The following is a 17,414-nucleotide window of genomic DNA, read 5'->3' on the forward strand; positions in this document are numbered from 1 at the left end:
TGAGTGGGAACTGAACCCAAGATGCCTGCGAAGAATTGGGTGAGTTAACCACGATAGTGGGCATATTCAATATTCTAGATTTTTTTTCTTTTTTTTTGGTGCTGTAAACTACCAGGGCAGGGCATGGAAGGCAAGATAGTTTGTTTCCTTAAAATGAATATGTAAACAATTTCTTGTGTCATTTCCTGTCAGAAGGAACACATTCAAGAAATAAATATTGACATTACGAATAATTTGGCCAGGGAATGAGTAATTTGATGATCATCCAAAGGGCAAATAAGCGGGTGCATTAATACATGGAGGCCCAGGGGAGAGAGAGAGAGAGAAAAATAGTATTTCATTTGGATGCCAAGCCCTCTAGCTCCACACTAACATCATAATCAACAAAACCACAGGAAGGGAGCAACAGAAAGGGATTTAATAAAAAAAACCAAAAACAAAGAAACACAACATGTGCTTAAATATACACGATGAGGGCTCAAGGAAGAATGCTGTCTGCGAAGGATTTCATCCAAAATGTCTCACTGCCAATCTCCCAGTGTCGCACCGGGTTAGCCTGCAACAGTGGATTGTCCACTGTAGGGCGGGACAGGAAGTCGCAGTTGAATTAGATAGTGAGGCTAAATATTATGATGTGACTTTCCAAAGGCCAGAACGGTGGCGCTCAGATTCAGTGTGCAGCTAGTTGAAAAATGCTTTGTGGCTGCTTGTTGGACAAGGTGGGGAAAGCTCCCAGATGGTGCGGCTCGCCAAACTGCATCATTCGGGTTCTGGCAACCCACAGAGGAAATCAGGGAGCCAGTGGATGAGCATGTTCATCCTGCCGGAACAAAATCAAATAGAAAGCAGCAAGACGTGTTAATCATCACTATCCCACAAATATATTTGATTCCTCTTCTTAATGGAACCCGGGTGTGACACCATGTCATGGCCATGGATTACAGTACTGTTAAACAACCATGTAGGCATGGGAAATTTACAAAAAGTAATGCAAGGTTTGGGTTTTTTTTTAATCTTGAACTTGGATTTTGTTTGGCATAAGACCAGTTTCCATGGAGTAACAAATAAAGCACTTAGTGGAAATACGCCTAGCAGCCACAGTTACTTACTCATTAAGCACAATATATATTGTATGTTGTACAATTCTACATAACGACAAGAAATTCCACATCAGTTGAATGAGATTTCATATATTACATGGGATTTTTTTTCTTTCATTCTTCTTCATACATTTTCTCACAGACTTCCTCTCGTGGCACATGAACGACTGACTGAATTAAATGTTTAAACTGTGCAGAATGTTACATTTGGCTCTAACTTTAAATTGAATACAGCACATTTGTCAAGTACAGTTCAGTTGTATTTGAATTTAAGTTCAATGCATGTACCATACAACATACATTTATTCATTCATTTTCCGATCCGCTTATCCTCACAAGGGTCGCGGGGGGTGCTGAAGCCTATCCCAGCTGTCTTCGGGCAGTAGGCGGGGGACACTCTGAACCGGTTGCCAGCCAATCGCAGGGCACACAGACACGAACAACCATCCGCGCTCACACTCACACCTAGGGACAATTTGGAGTGTTCAGTCAGCCTGCCATGCATGTTTTTGGAATGTGGGAGGAAACCGGAGTACCCGGAGAAAACCCACGCAGGCCCGTGGAGAACATGCAAACTCCACACAGGGAGGCCGGAGCTGGAATTGAACCCGGTACCTCTGCATGTGAGGTCGACACGCTAACCATTGGCCCACCGGGCCGCCCCATACAACATACAGTCATAACATAATTTGATATGTTGCAGAAAAACAAACAGTTTTTGCTTCACTTGAATGGCCATTGCACTGCTCTTTCTAGTGTACGTCCATGTGGTGTACGGGAGTAGATTGCAGACATTTGGATATGCATGGATCCGGTCAAAACTCCTCAGTAAACCACAGTAAGATTAATCTTTCTTCACAGAGGATAAAGAACCTATGCCTGTGAGTATTGTTATATGCGTGCATAGGTTGCACTATTGTTTGTGTTCAAATATTTAAATAGCTTAAAATATAATAATGCTGTGACACTGATGTTGTTAGTTATCCCTTGTGTGGTGTTTTGCGTTGTTTGTGAGCATTAAGATCATCAAAAGCAAAGTTATGTAGCTGTTTGAAAAACACACCATGCAATTCTCCTTGTTTTATGCTTAGCTTTTGATTAAACTTTTAATGAGAGTGGCAATAAACATCTTGAATGCTCCTTTTTCATTTTCAATTATTAAGACTCTGACAAACCTCTACTTATTGTGAAGTGAGTTGACTTGACTTGACTCGGGTGTCATAATCTGTTCTTGTGAAGACGCCCAGTCTTCGATGTTATCTTTTCTTGTTGGAATGACGACTAACTATAAAACCTTGTTTTTTCTTCAACAGGAATCAAAGCAAAAAGCGGTCCTGCACTTCCCCTCCTCCCCGTCCTTGCTCCCCAAAGAGGAGAAAGGAGGCTGGCCCGTTGACTTTATGGGCTGGAAGCTCTGATTCGGCTCACAGTGGCACACGGTGGTGGAGGAGCAGAGGCTTGATGTCAGCGGACCCCAAAGAAATACTGTAATAATCCCTGAATGTGATCAACATATAAAATCAATCATCTGCAGGATAATCTGACGCACAGAGGGCGGCAACACTGTTCCACCTACTCTGGGAATTTGGAATTATTTTCAAAGTTCTATTCAAAAGGTAGGCGATGATTTTTTTTTTTTTTTTTTTTTTTAATAGATGTTACATAATCTTTTAACTGTAACATTCGTATTTAGTATACCACTATCAAGCCTGCACAGAAACTTGGAATAGGTAACATTAAAGTCAAACTATTTGTTTCTTGTTCTTATTGCAAAGCTGTTTCAAGTTTAAAGTGATCTGCATGGTGCAATTCCAACAATGCAACAAAGTGCATTTTTTTTTACATGAATGCAAAAATTATATTCACCGTTCTTGTTTCACCGTATGCTGTGCAATAATACCTCTGTCTTTGTTTTTCTGATTTTTCTGATTTTTTTTTTTTTTAAATGTTTATTTATTTATTTATTTTTGTCGTACCCTCCCTCCGAATGATTGCGCTGCAATCATTTGCATCAGCTAAAATACTTGGCGGGTGTCCGAGATTGAATCAGTCACATCGGCCTCCAACCTCTATTGCACATTTACACTAGATGGCGCAATCTGTTCGACAAGGGAGGATGAAAGGAAATGATATTTGGAAGTCACACGTTCCCATCTGTGTTCCTGAAACTTGCCTTAGCCTTTTTTGTGTCATCACACTCTACATATACATCAATTGATGTTGCGTGGGAAGAATCAAAAAGAAACACAGTCTTCCCCGGTGGCCCCATTCCGCCTTATGGCCATGACTTCATGCCCACCGTATGAGCCAGTCATGCCATTGAGTCACCTTAACTTCGCAAAGACAGAGCAAACAGTGTGGTGGCACTGGTCAGACACGGGAAATGAAACGTGTCTGTTTCCTGTCTCTTGACTTTCCCCACTTATTAGACAGTCTGTGGCTTCACCAACACACTCCAACATGTGTCACCATTCACCTGTCTCTCTCTCAGCATCCAACTCAAACTCATGTGTCCTCGGCGATGATACGACAAATCACTGCTGAGTACCGGTACTTTCAATTGGGAATCATCCCCCAGGCTGTCGTGGTTCTTTTGTAAGCATCTTTTCTCCCTGCAGCTTGCCACCACATCCAAGCTTGGTGGCCTCAGAGGAGCTGCCAAAGGCGACCTTTTTTTAGGGGCAGCAGCCACCAAATTACAGCCGCTGGGGCACTTGACTCCACCCGGAGCCTGCTGCAGGACCCCGCCTAGCTCAGCCTGTGTAAGGAGGTGTGTGAACAGGGGTCATGTGAATAGAAGAGAATTGCGAGAGAACAGAACAGAACCGAATCGGTCTTGACACATTGGAGAGATTCAAGCAGCAGCAAAGTAGACAGTGGCAACACATGGCTATGCACATATTTGATGATAACTAGCAGCATGAGCTGAAATAAATTCTCTCCCATGCAGATGTGCATGTGAACAAAAGGCAGCAAGAAGCAAAAGCAGCACTTTCCAGCCAAACTGTTTGTGTGTTTTGGACAAAATTGAGAGATCAGCTAAAACAAGCCGTTTCAAGGAGGGCTTAATTTTTTTTTCCCCCGGACTAAAACACCGTGTCAATGTTCGTGCGAGTGGTGGTGACTTTGGCCCGCAGGCTTGTGAATTTTGGGTTTGTGTTGTTCTAGCTTTATTGGATTGCATTTTATATTGAATTTCTGCTCAGAATAACACAGACTTGTTACAAAACACTTTCTGTAAACATCATAAAAGCCCTTGGTCCAACCCGGGCCATGAATACATTTTCCCTCCACATAACAATAAAAAGTTCAAGCTGCAATGGGCACTTGGCGGTCATTTTATCTGCCCGTGTGTTGATCAGCAGTCAGCTTTGGCCAGGCAGATTTCACTAAATTGCCTTCTGAACGCTGCCCTCCTTTTGGATCAACTCGCTGGTATGGTATGGTGATATTATCAACCTACCTAATAATGTTAACATTAACCAACTGACAGGCCAACCTACCGAAGTCCACCCAAACAAAAACACTCCTTCCTAGTATCTCACCGGCTTCTCGACTTTTCATCCTTTGGACAACAGCGACGTGGCAGCTTTTGCTGAACTCTTGTTCCTGTCTTGACTGCGCATCTTCTGCACGTTTGGCAACCGAGCCATAGAAAATGGGAAAAATGGCAACCTTTCTAAAACCTCAGCTGCTTGTGGTATATGAGCTGCGGATAATACTTTGCAGCAAAGACAGCATATTATGTATCTGGTGTGAGAGGGTGAATGGGGCTACATTATATAAGCAGATTTGAGCATCTTATAGGGAGAAAAGCTCTTCTCCTGCAGTGACATTTTGTTGTTGTTGTTGTTGAATGTCCTCAATTTTTTGTTTTTTCATCAAGTGGGTGCATGAAATAAAATCATCTGGATCCAGGGATTTTTTTTTTCCAAGTACATCTATTCAACCCTTTCATGCACCCTGCAACCTGATAACATAAGCTGTCCACTGTTGTAACTGAAAGGGTTCAAAAAATGTAACTGAATTCAGATAACTTGATGTTGTGCAGCCACTTGATGAAATAAAACAGAGTAAATTCAACACACCATTTTTCCCCACTGTAGAAGACATTTGAAAAAAAAAACATTTTGTGAGGTTTCAGTCTAAATCACAAGTAATGAGTAGTTTGATTTCAAAGTGTGACAGTGGGAGCTAAATGACAGGCATTCGCATGATTGTCCTGACTCACTTAAGACTCAACATGGTGGGCTGCAGCGTGTGCCAGGGTGATTATTCTTGCCACGCAGGCACACTAAGCAAAATCTGGCAGCAATATCAGATACTGGTGATGGATGGAAGCTCTGACAGGTAGCCAACACGTGATGGATTGTCCACGTTGAAAATGTGAAGCTTTTCTCAGATGCTGGGTGTGCGAACCTTGAAAGAAAACTACGCATCGACGCCTAAGTGCACAACTATGCGAAACTCAATCAAGACAATTCTCTTTGGAAAATCCCTAAATTCATGACATGAATTCAGTGAGTGAATGTGGGTGACCAAATGAGTTTGTGCAGGAAGATACAGTACGAGTGGAGAAATCTGTCTTTGGCTTTCAGGGAAATTGGGAACGTGGGATTCTTCCTGCACTTAGTTGAGCTCGAAGTATGTGGCAGTTTGAGCACCACAGACACACGCGAGTTCCAAAAGAGAATAATTGAGGCGTGGTCATGTGTGGTCAATTTACTGGTTTCATTTTGGACGGAGTTAAGGGTGGTTTACTTGACAGTAGTCCAGTGTTTCATCAGCCAATTCCTCTTTTTCTCGCTCACTAATTTCCCTGTCAGACCTCAGAATTGACTCAGCGGTGCCTAATTGTCTCATTGGTTTCCATTTTATTTTTTTTTAATGTGTATTATCTTCATTCAATCTGGTTGGCTCCTTTCTTCAGAATTAAATCGGATGTAGAGACGATAGGAATTTATAACGAATAAATGATCACAGCCAGAGTGGCTGGAATGTAGGTGAGTTAATGGTAGCCATGTTTTTTTGTTTTTTGTTTTTAACAAGTGCTTGCTTGCTTTTATTCCTTTCATTCCTTCATTCCCCTTTCTAGTGCTTTCCTCTGTAAGGCCTCATCTCGCGCCACGTCCAGACAAACTGTAGACAAATCATCGGTTTGACCACATCGAAAACCCTCTGATTAGGGTGCATATTTTTAGATTGACAATATATTTGTGATATCTCCCATAATTTTGTGCTGCACACGTTGCAGAAATTCTAGGTGTCTGCTGGTGTTGTGTTGCAGCCCTTCTCTATGCGCCATTGTGCGATGCTGTTTAAATGTGTCGTCGTGGCTGCATCCCGTTGGCTTCATTCTTCTGACCAAACCAAGGCCGCGGCTGTTATTTCTTTGCTGCAAAACAGTATAATTTGGCTGCTATTTATATTGCTGGGAATGGTCTGCGAGGGCCAGATCCTGGTCCACGTCATACATTTTTTTTTTCTTCCACATTTAAATTGGAAGAAAGGAGCCGTTATTTCGGACCTCCACATTCTTGCGAAGGTGCTTGTGGTGAACAGAAATCTAGAGATTGGTGTGAGAAGCCAAGCCAATTAATGGCCGGCTAAATGAACAAAACATTCCTTGTAATAGAATTTAGTGTGCCACAAAGTTTCTCAATGCTCAGTACTCAAATCTGAACGTTAACATGCTCAAGGTGTTAACACGGTTTCACCAATGATATAAACCGTTCGAGTACTTTACGTACGTCGGTTGAAAATCTTGTGGTCTTATTGTAAGCAAGTAAGTGGTCTAATTGAAAGCAGTGGTTCTCAAACTTTTTACACCAATACCACCCCCCAAAAATACTGAACTCTCCTAGTACCCCCATATTGACCGGCATTAAAATACAGCATTGTAGTAAGTGTTCATCAAAAACGAGACACTGATTTGATGCTCAAAAAGTATTTCTGAAACTATTGGAAGGCACTTCAACATTATGCGGTTAGAAAAATAAAACTGCGCTTAGATATTGAAAAATGTATTGCACATATAAGTTTTCCTTACATGTGAGCTTAACTTGGGCAACGATTCTTTCTCGTACCACTAGAGGGTGCCCGCGTACCAGTAGTGGTGCATGTACCACACTTTGTGAATTACTGATTTAAATGATATCCATACTGTATAACGCTCTACGTGCACTATAAACTATTTTTTTGTTTTGTGCAGAATTTAAAAAAAAAAACACTTTATAAAGTTAGTTGTAATGAACCAAAAAATTCACAAAATGCCATGTACCGTCAAATCTTGTGAATCCACGAACCTGTGTATAATACAAACAGTCCACCATCAAATCACACTTAAAACACAATTTCTTTATAATACTGTCCCCCAATTTGAGGTTATTCTTTATTATCAGAGTGAATAATCTGAATCAATACATACTGGAAACATCAGAGTAAAGTGTAAAAGTTTTTTAAAAATGATGCTCTTTTCCCATACCCATGAAACAATTCTTCAAAGTACACTGAAAAAAAAAATGTCGGTTGAATTTACTCAGTTACTTCATCAAGTGGCTACTACACAAAATCAAAACGTTTTTAAGGAGGTGTTTAATTGACATTAAAAAAATCTATCCGGATTCAGATTATTTGATTTCATTTTACCACTTGATGAAATAAAATTGAGTAAATTCAGCGCAACATTTTTTTTTCTGTGTATTTTTAGTTCTTGCTCTATACACTCTTTTCGTAAATGTGGTTAGTTATTTTTTATTTATTTGCTTTACTATTAAATCTATTGAACTCTGGTACTGCTTTTAAATATTGTACTTTTAATTCCAGTATTGAATTAAAAACCCAACACTGAAACTAGCTCAATGCCAGTCTTGGTCAAAACCATTGACAGTTATTTATTTATTTATTTATTTATTTATTTATTTTAAACACACAATTGCTATGTTATCATCCCTCTGATCCTTGTCAAATGTCTACTTGATCTTGAATATGTTGCAAATCAGAAGGAGCTGCTGGTGCAGACGGCACGAAGGCTGTCGGCACCGTGAGCTCAGCACCAGTCCCAGCACAGTCTGGAATTAGGCGGCTACGAACGAGAGACTCAGTTAACACAACGCTCACAGACTGCTTCATGGGATTAGCACTGATGCTAAAGAGCAACAGTTCCAATTAGTAGGGTCACTCTTATTTTTCTTGGGATTAGACCGACCGTGTTTCTGTCTCGTAGTCAGCACAGGCAGAATAAATCAAGTTGACACATGCGCTCACATGTTTGCAGGTCTTCTGTTAGGACCATGTGCATGTGCAGTCTGACATCAGGGGCTGACATGCTCTTCGAGAAGAACACACACACTTGCACTTGCTCTTAGCCCCGTTTCCCCATTTGAATCAATTGCATCTTTGTGAGGCTGCACCGTTGCAATAATTTCCACCTCTAAACTAGCCACGAAGAGACCTGACCTCAACTCGGTGTGCAGGAAGCAGACGCCGGCATTTTGTGGCCGGAGTGGCTTCAGTTCCCTGAACGGATTCTTGGGTCCCTCTTGGTGCAGTGTAAACTTCTGAGATGTGTAGTTTAGTTTCATCAGACTGTATCATATTATTACAAAGAGCTTTAATCACTATACTTAGCTCCCAAAGCACCGGCAATCATTGGCTTGTTCGAAGGCAAAGGGAAAAACATTTGCTGTTGGCCTACATCTGGTCGTCTTTGGGTCGGAATGCCTTCGTTTCAAGTCATGCGAACATGTCAGCCGCCGTGGGGAGTGAATACAGATAAAATCAAGTCAACAAAGCCAGGTCCAATCTTGACGAGATGTTATCACAGACTTATTTGCGATGTATCAAATTCTGCTCCTCTTCATTTTGCTGTGTTTGTTTTCTTTGAAGGTGTCCCAAGCAAAGATGCAGTCCTGTTGTTCCTTCCTGCTATTACTATGCGTGGCCCAGCTGCTGTCCCCGTCCGCTGCCCTGCCGTTCGAGCAGAAAGGCTTCTGGGATTTTGCCTTGGACAGTCTGGACATTGACATGAAGGCCATGATGAAGGATGAGGAAGAAGGATCAGCCATTGAAGAGTTGCCCCCTCCTGACATGCCCATGTGCCCCTTCGGCTGCCAGTGTCGACTCAAAGTGGTCCAGTGCTCTGACCTCGGTCAGTGAGTGTGTGTTTATCTGTGTGAGTGAGTGAGTAAGCGTATGTATTGTGTGGCGGGGGGGGGGGGGGGGGACAAGGAAATGTATCTGTGGTACTTGTCAGCACAAAATGTGCAAGATATTTAAATGGGCCCGTGGGGAAAGCAGATTTTAATGAATGACGCACAGCTGAATCACGTACTGACTGAAAGTCTGAGCGCTGCACGACTCTTGCTGCTCCAGATAGCAAAATTTTGACAAGTAAAAGCGTCTCTTTCTGGGATTCTCGGTTCCAGATTCTGTGCGTAGATATTGAGTGGACGATAAAGTTTAATCCGAAAATAAGTGGAGCTGTGATGGGGACCGGAGAACGTTGATGGATTGAGAGGGACCAAATGAGCGAAGGACTGACGGCGGCGGAGAGAAAATCAGGATGATCTTGAACAAATAACCGACACTGTTTCATGTTCAGGGCAATGTGTTTTCACAAGAATTTAGTAGGAAAGAGGACGGTTTCACAAACGTTCAATCGGATCCAACAGGGACCTCTCAGGTTTTCAAGGAATGTCAGTTGAAAACTAAAAATTTTCTTCATACTTCAAGTTCCCTTTTGGATTGAAAGTGAAACGTCTTCGATGATCAAGAAGTCCAGGCGCTTTCACCTCAACTTTAGGAGACCAGCATAGATGCAAATCTACACGGACATGAAGTTCAAACCATTTCCAGCAAGATACACGTCACAACGGTCCATCTGTTTAGGTGACACTCTCATCCTCAAATACATTTCGCTGGCATCGTGTGGTGACCTCGCATGTCCAGAACATCACTTTTCAGGAAACCCTCCAAAAAAAAAACTACATGTTTACCGAGCCATTACCATTGCATCAAGTCATTTTTAACACTTCAATTGGTCAATAATTTGTCAAACAAATAGACCAGTGTGGGAACTCACCAATGTTATCGATTTGTGAAAAAAAAAAGAATATTGACCAAATTTGGACAGTGGAGATTTCCACCTGACATAGCGTATCTATTAGCATTACTCCAGGTAGGATCATAAATGTAAAGAGTCAACCTGATAAATACTCACAATTCCAAATGTAAACTATAATCATCGAGTAAACAATCAAAACTCCATCAAACATGATGTTCAGCAATCACCTATTGAATTAACAATTCTCAAATTGTCCTGTCAACGTTGCTTGGACCAAAACTACGGTGATCAGCCATCTCGGCAGGTATGAAGATTCTCAACTTTCTCCAAGTTTCTGTTTCGACATAATGGTGGTGTTGATTCATCACTTTGTGAACTCTCTGTATTTACTGTGGAGCCCTGGTGTTTCTGCAGAGGATAAATGTGGAAGCATATAATTTCCTGAATGCTTATTTAGAACAGATGTGTGTTCGGCAGTGGCGTCTGTCTCCTCTCCGTGTGCATCCCCAAATGATGTTCAGTATTTGTCTGGAGGGGTGCTGGGGTTTGACAGGGTGCCAGTTTTGTCAGTCTGTGGCGAGACCTTTGAGCTGTGTGGCTTTACGGGTGAAATCTGCGGTCGGGGGTTTTAGGTCGCTGGAGAGGCATTTTGATCGGTGTGCTTCTCGAATGTTTGTTCAACTTTGATGCTGCATTCCACATATAAGGGGGTCAATTGCAGCAGGCTTGTTGAAAACTGCTCTGGCACAGATCAAAAAAAAAATTAAATCTTCAACTCACATCATGAGATTATGCTCCCAGAGCACCCTCTTGTTCAGGAACATTCAGGAATAGATTTGAAATGTCAAACAAAAGTCCACACGCAGTTCCTGCAACTTGAATCCTTCTCAGTATTGCTTACGTGGATTTGAACCGAAACCGGAGGGCACCGCGACGTTCGATCCATGGTGGTGAAAGGGAGGGTGCGGCTGGTTACAGCCAAAGCCGTATCTAAACTTAACTCTGAATGGACAGCTGTGGCTGGTAGATGTGGTCTGCGGAATGTTGGATCCCAATGGGAGAGCTGGTACGAGCTGCCAAGCTGACCTTCTTGCATCATGCACGCGGTTACGATCAGGTTTGCTTAAGCAACTGACTACATTTGATACACAAATGCGCGTTTCTTTATGATGCGGTTCATGACCAAGTCCAACCAGTGTCATTTGGCTCCAGTGACCAAATGTTGAGGTAGAGGTGTATTTCTAAACATTTGGAGACGAACAGGGTATCATCATACGCTGGTGTCTTGAGATAGAATGGTGACCAATCCGGGGTGTGGTCCACCTCTCGTCCAAAGTCAGCTGGGAGAGCTCACCAGTAACCCTGAGGAGGATTAGTAGTAAAAGAAACGGATGGATGTATCCCATATAATTAACTTTTTATTTGGAAATAGCAAAAAATATGCTTTCTCAAACCCTGGTGTCACTGACTGTACGGTGTCACCGTTTTGTGTCCTAATTTTTTTTCCCGAAGGCATTCGGAACAAGACACTTAAGTCGTCAAGTGTCGACTTCATCACACACGCGATAACTCACAACCAACAGAGTGCCAGCTTCTGCTGTTTCCTTTTCATTTAATAACAGAAGCTTGATACCGATGGTACTTAAATCGTCGCCTTTGAGATTTTGGTCAAATGAAGACCAGACGGGAAACATCTGCTGGCCCCATCTGTTGTGTGTGTGTGTGTGTGTGTGTGTGTGTGTGTGTGTGTGTGTGTGTGTGTGTGTGTGTAAGTGTGCATGTCTTTATTTGCATGCAATCAGTTATGTGCCAATTTGACGTCTGTAAGTGACCTCCATGGTTGTATCCTATGTCCATCTCTCATTAAAATAATGACTCAGAAACCCAAAGTGCTCATTTGACATTGCGTGGCACGATGATTGGTTTGAGTTACAGGCCTTATTTTCTTGAAGTCTAAGTTGGGATATCCCAAGTGGTGGCACAGTGAACACAAACCAGCTTTTAAGGGCTTTGCTTCACAAGTTACCCGTGTGAAGTGTTTAATGGAGTATGACTCCCTTCTGTGTTTTTGTTGGTCTGCAGGTCTGAGTGAGGTGCCAAGTAACATTCCTCCCGACACCAGGTTCCTGGATCTTCAGAACAACCATATCACAGAGCTGAGAGAGAATGACTTCAAGGGCCTCACAAATTTATATGTAAGACAAACATGCAGTCGGGTAGCATTTAAATTGAGCTCTGCTGGTTGTGTTACCGACTCAGCTGATATTAGCCTCATTGGTAGTGTAAAATATCATTAAGAACCTCCACTTCCTAAGAGACTGATTTTCTTTTTTTTTCACCCTTTGTCATCTTAAATTGTGTGAAAATTGAAGTCTTAGGCCAAATGGGAGTAATCAACTTCACATTGCTTCTCATTTTGCAGAGACGCTTTTCGCACATTCTCTAGCACCAAGACTTAGACAGGCAGACAAGACATCATGCAATAAGCTCTTTTTTTGTGGCGCGTGGGGTTGTCTATTCAGGCGCTACTACGTAACTGACTTGCTTTTCACAGGGATTATCTCTGAGGAACAACTACATCTCCAAGGTCCATCCCAGGGCATTCATCCCTCTCCAGAGCATGCAGAAGCTCTACTTCTCCAAGAATCTGCTGACCAGCATCCCCAAGAACTTGCCTGCCTCCTTGGTGGAGATCAGGATCCACGAGAACCGCATCAGGAAGGTGCAAGCTGGTGCCTTCGCAGGACTGGGCAACATGAACTGCATAGGTCAAAGATCCCAAACACAACTCTGTGTTATTCACTTGGGCGCTCGTGATTAAAGGGTCTTTGTGTTGACATAAAGTTGTGTCTTCTCTCTTGCAGAGATGGGAGCAAACCCCATCCAGAACAGTGGCTTTGAGCCTGGTGCCTTCAAGGGTCTGAAACTGAACTTTTTGCGCATCTCAGACAGCAGACTGACTGGAGTGCCCAAAGGTATTTGCTCTCTGTGACTGACAGGCAAAATACATTTCTAATAGAAACATCATGTGAAAACAGGACTGTAGTTGAGCTCAAGGTATTATTGCCTCAGAGCAAGAAGGTTCCAGGTTTGTGGACTGGGTTAGTTCTTTCTGGGCAGCTTTTCTGCAGCTACTGTGGCTTTCTCCTACAGTTCAATTAACATGTTGAATCAAGACGACACATTTGCCATTGGTGTGAATCTCAGTTCAGCATGTACCACAACTTTCATCGTCCATCATCTGGGATAGAAATCAGCCCTCCTGTGAGCCTAAACAAGATCCTGAACAAGATCGGCAGTGCAGAAAATGAGAGAGAAATTGATGGTTGGCACGATGACCCTTTCAATATGTTATGAAAGTATGGACTCGGACAGAATTATTTCATTTCCAAGCACGACGTCTTCACTTTTTTGTTTATTTATCCCTACCTTGTCTCATCCCATAAATGCTTGTTACTGTTGTTTCTCTTTTCCCTTTTTATGTGGGCTACTGGTCTGAAATAAAGTACAGTTCATGAATTTGATTAATCATGTGCATGATGAGAAACTCAATCAGTCCAAATTAGAATGCAAGAAAGAGTTGTGGAAGTCAGTGGAGTCTTAGAGAGACAAACGTGTGTTTTTCTTTCAGATCTCCCTGAGAGTCTCCATGAGCTTCACCTTGACCACAATGAGATCCAGGCTGTGGAATTGGAGGACCTGAAACGCTACAAGAACCTGTTCAGGTTACACTTTTTCCACAACCTCAACATAAACCAAACTGGTTGGGAAATTTTAACAATTGTTGTCGTGAGCTGTATCGTTCGTTTTTAAATGCAAAAACTGAAATGAATGTGCATCAGTGACAGTTCCAGATTGTGCCTAAGCAATTGTCAAGTCAAAGTGAACCGAGTGACACCATTTGGTGGAGGCAGTACAGTATCTTCATTGAAGACAATTGCGAGAGACGAACTGCTTGCCCCAACATGGCGGTGTTTTTTTTTTAGAGACTAACTCCAAAATTTTGGAGAACAAAGAATAGAGAGTAGCCTGCCAACAGTCCTGACCTCAACCCCATATGGAACACTTGTGGGATCGTACTCAATTTACACAGAAATAATCTACCAAAACACACAATTGTGAGCTTTGTTTTATGTTGTGTTCCTTTTTTATTTCAACAGGCTTAATTAACCCCTTTTGAGAAGGAACGACAACAGCTTGTGTGTGCGTGTGTGCGTGTGTGCGTGTGTGCGTGTGTGTGTGTGTGTGAGTTTGAAATTTACTTTAACATGAAATAGAAAACAAAGGGAATTACACTCCTCGCATTTAACCAAAGCACATTTACCTTGATTTACGAAAGGATCCTTGCTGAATGCCAACACACAATGCAAAACGCCATAGACAGACTAAAACAACTGGCATTAATGCCGCAAAAATGATCAACCTATAGAAATTAGCTACATTTTATATAAAATGTCGATAATTCTGTGACTGAAGGTACAATTTACCTCCTTGTTCCCTTTTGCTCCAGGTTGGGCCTTAGTTTCAATCACATCCGTAACATAGAGAATGGAAGTCTTGCCTTCGTACCGAGGCTGAGAGAGCTGCACCTGGACAACAATCGTATCTCCGTTGTTCCCAAAGGTCTCCCGGATATGAAATACTTACAGGTGAGTCTACGGCAACCTGCAGCTATATCATGTTTTTGCAAGGACATACCACAAGTGTTGTACTTTTGCTCTCAAGGTGGTGTACCTCCACAACAACAACATCGGCAAGGTGGATTTGAATGCCTTCTGTCCTAAAGGAGCAGGAATGAAGAGAGCTTTCTACCATGGCATCAGTCTCTTCTCCAACCCCGTCAACTACTGGGAGGTGCAGCCCGCAACATTCCGCTGCGTCAGCGACCGACTGGCCGTCCAGTTTGGAAACTACAAAAAGTAGAGGAGGGGGGTTGCTCGGGGATGCAGAGTATCAAGGGCAAGTGATGGAGAAATGAAGAAAACCATTTAAATTAATAAACTTTCAAAATATTTGAGAAGATTGGAAATTTCTTTAATGGTAGTTTTTCTTTGAGGGGAGGGAAGCGGATAAAATAGACCACCAGCGTAAAACTTCAAAGTTTTATTTTTTAAATTCAGTTTCAGTTGAGAGGGAAGAATGTTTGTCCCAAGCCATAATATATAAAAAAAGAGAAAAATCCCCCATTGCACAATGTCGCAGTTGAAGTTTTTTTTTTTTTTAATTAAGATTAACCATGGAGGGAAACCCCCCCAGAAAAGCCCCACGTTATAGATCTTGAAATCTAGAAACATTTGCTTTTTAGGACTTTGAGTGTTGTACATTGGAAGAGTTGCTCAGGTCTTGTCTTTAAATTTAGCAACATCTAGTGTTCGTATTGAACGCTCTTTCTCACCATTGCAAGAAACAAGACTTTTTAAACAGAAATGTAGATACTAATTCAAGTTCGGTTACGTGTTTTCTTTCGACTTGGGGTTCGCTTGACCGAGCGGCCTCTTCTCATCAGTAAACATGTTTTAGATTTACCTAACTGAACCTCCAGCCTTTCTGTGTCAAGGGACTCTCTTGTGCCTTTTATCACTATTCCGCTGTCTGTAAGTAGTCCTTGAGGGGGACACCCAAGTAGTAGCATTGTGCCCCATTTTAAGCAACAACACGCACCGGCTTTGCTGACGGACTCTAAAAAAAAAGATCGTGTACACATAGTGCTGCAAACAAAAGTAGTGTTGATGCATTCTTTTGCACAGTTTCTGCTCACTTTATCTCCGCTTGGTAACGCAAAAGCGCTTTAACCACACACATGTTGTCCTGTCTCCACTCTGTAATCTGACAAGCTACTGCTGCATGTGAATAAAGACATTTCGAAATGCTGCATTAAGCCAGAGAGCAACCGCTGGGTCCAATATCATATTGCAGAAATATTAAACAAGGCGAACGTTTTATGGAATGAAGCAAACACATTCTACTCTTGTCATCATAGTATAACTGCTATCATTTTAATTGTTAGATTGTTAGATGTCACTGGGTCCTTATTGGAGTTGACACGTACTGGGTTGAACACATGAATCTGTCGTCAATTTAAATATCCATATCTTATGTTTAATGGTGCTATATGTACATTTTCCCCCCAGTGTAAACCTTCACAGATTATTACCAACACAACAGAATGCAAATAAATTATGTCAAAGATGTGTATGTGCCATTTTGCAGCGACAGGTCGACAGTCAGTATCTATCCACCCTGTCAATTTACCATTCCTTCAATTTAATTTCCATCCATCATCCATCCACTAGGATGTTCCCATTCATGTTTTTTTCTTTTGCACCAAGTCACTTGATATAGATGATCTGTCGATAGCAAGTATCTATCGATACCTCGGCAAAGTAAAAGAGCGCATACAACACTAATGTAACATTCTGATGAAGCGTGGGTTGATTGATTGAGTGGATTAGAAAATGGATGGATGGATGATTGGTAATGCCTGGACCATGAGGCACAAGGATGACACGAAAGAAAAGCAATGTTGTGTTACTGTGGCCGATGATCTAACTCAATACCCTCACGCAACAAAATAGCGATATAAACAATACAGGGTTATATCGTAGATATTTTTATGTCGCGCTACAATATATATTGTAATATAGCACTGCTTTTTTTGTGACCTTTCCAAGTTGGGAACACAAAAACTTTCTGATCTTTCACATCCCATGCCAATCAGGTTTCAGATTATGTAATTGCGCAACCCTTCTAGCTCTTCAAACATCATCAATGTACCGATTCAACAATTTTAAATAAGTTGCATACAGCACATTTAGGTGTTTGTTGTGGACACATTGGGCAAATGTTGACGTGTTATTGCAAACATGCTAATGCTAATGGTGATACATACCTGTAAGTGCAGTACCCTGTCTCCCCACAGACAGGGCATAGTATATGAAATAAAAAATGCACCCTGACCTGCTTTGGACACTTCAACCCATGGGATTTCGTGCAGCTCTTTACCAGTGGAGCAAAAAATGTGACCTGAACCAGTAAAACAAGTTGGGTCAGGAAAGCAAATGTAGCAAATTTGGCAGGGTTGTTAACAAGAGGCCCAAGAGGCCTACACTGTTCTTTTATCCAGCCTTTTTACCCTCAAGAGTTCTGTAATATTTCATCCATCCATCCATTTTCTAACCCACTTATCCTAACAAAGGTCGCAGGCATGCTGGAGCTTATCCCAGCTGTCTTTGGGTAGTAGATGGGGTGCA

At 42.0% G+C, this 17,414-nt stretch overlaps 1 protein-coding gene across 2 annotated transcripts; it reads left to right on the top strand.

The window, feature by feature from the left end:
- The first annotated feature begins 2,413 nt into the window (after window positions 1-2,413).
- bgnb (biglycan b) lies at window positions 2,414-15,378 on the top strand. 2 transcript variants are annotated; one of them, XM_019891212.1, is made up of 9 exons: window positions 2,414-2,716; window positions 2,794-2,830; window positions 8,988-9,249; window positions 12,247-12,359; window positions 12,719-12,932; window positions 13,029-13,139; window positions 13,796-13,889; window positions 14,675-14,813; window positions 14,890-15,378. In XM_019891212.1, the coding sequence occupies exons 3-9, from the start codon at window positions 9,003-9,005 to the stop codon at window positions 15,085-15,087; spliced, it is 1,116 nt and encodes a 371-aa protein (XP_019746771.1). In that variant the 5' UTR covers window positions 2,414-2,716; window positions 2,794-2,830; window positions 8,988-9,002; the 3' UTR covers window positions 15,088-15,378. The 2 variants fall into 2 exon arrangements, with proteins under 2 accessions (XP_019746771.1, XP_019746770.1); XM_019891211.1 differs by lacking the exon at window positions 2,794-2,830.
- Window positions 15,379-17,414: the final 2,036 nt, after the last annotated feature.

The sequence above is a fragment of the Hippocampus comes genome, unplaced genomic scaffold (assembly GCF_001891065.2).
Source record: "Hippocampus comes isolate QL1 unplaced genomic scaffold, H_comes_QL1_v1.1 scaffold174, whole genome shotgun sequence".
NCBI classification, from domain to species: domain Eukaryota; kingdom Metazoa; phylum Chordata; class Actinopteri; order Syngnathiformes; family Syngnathidae; genus Hippocampus; species Hippocampus comes.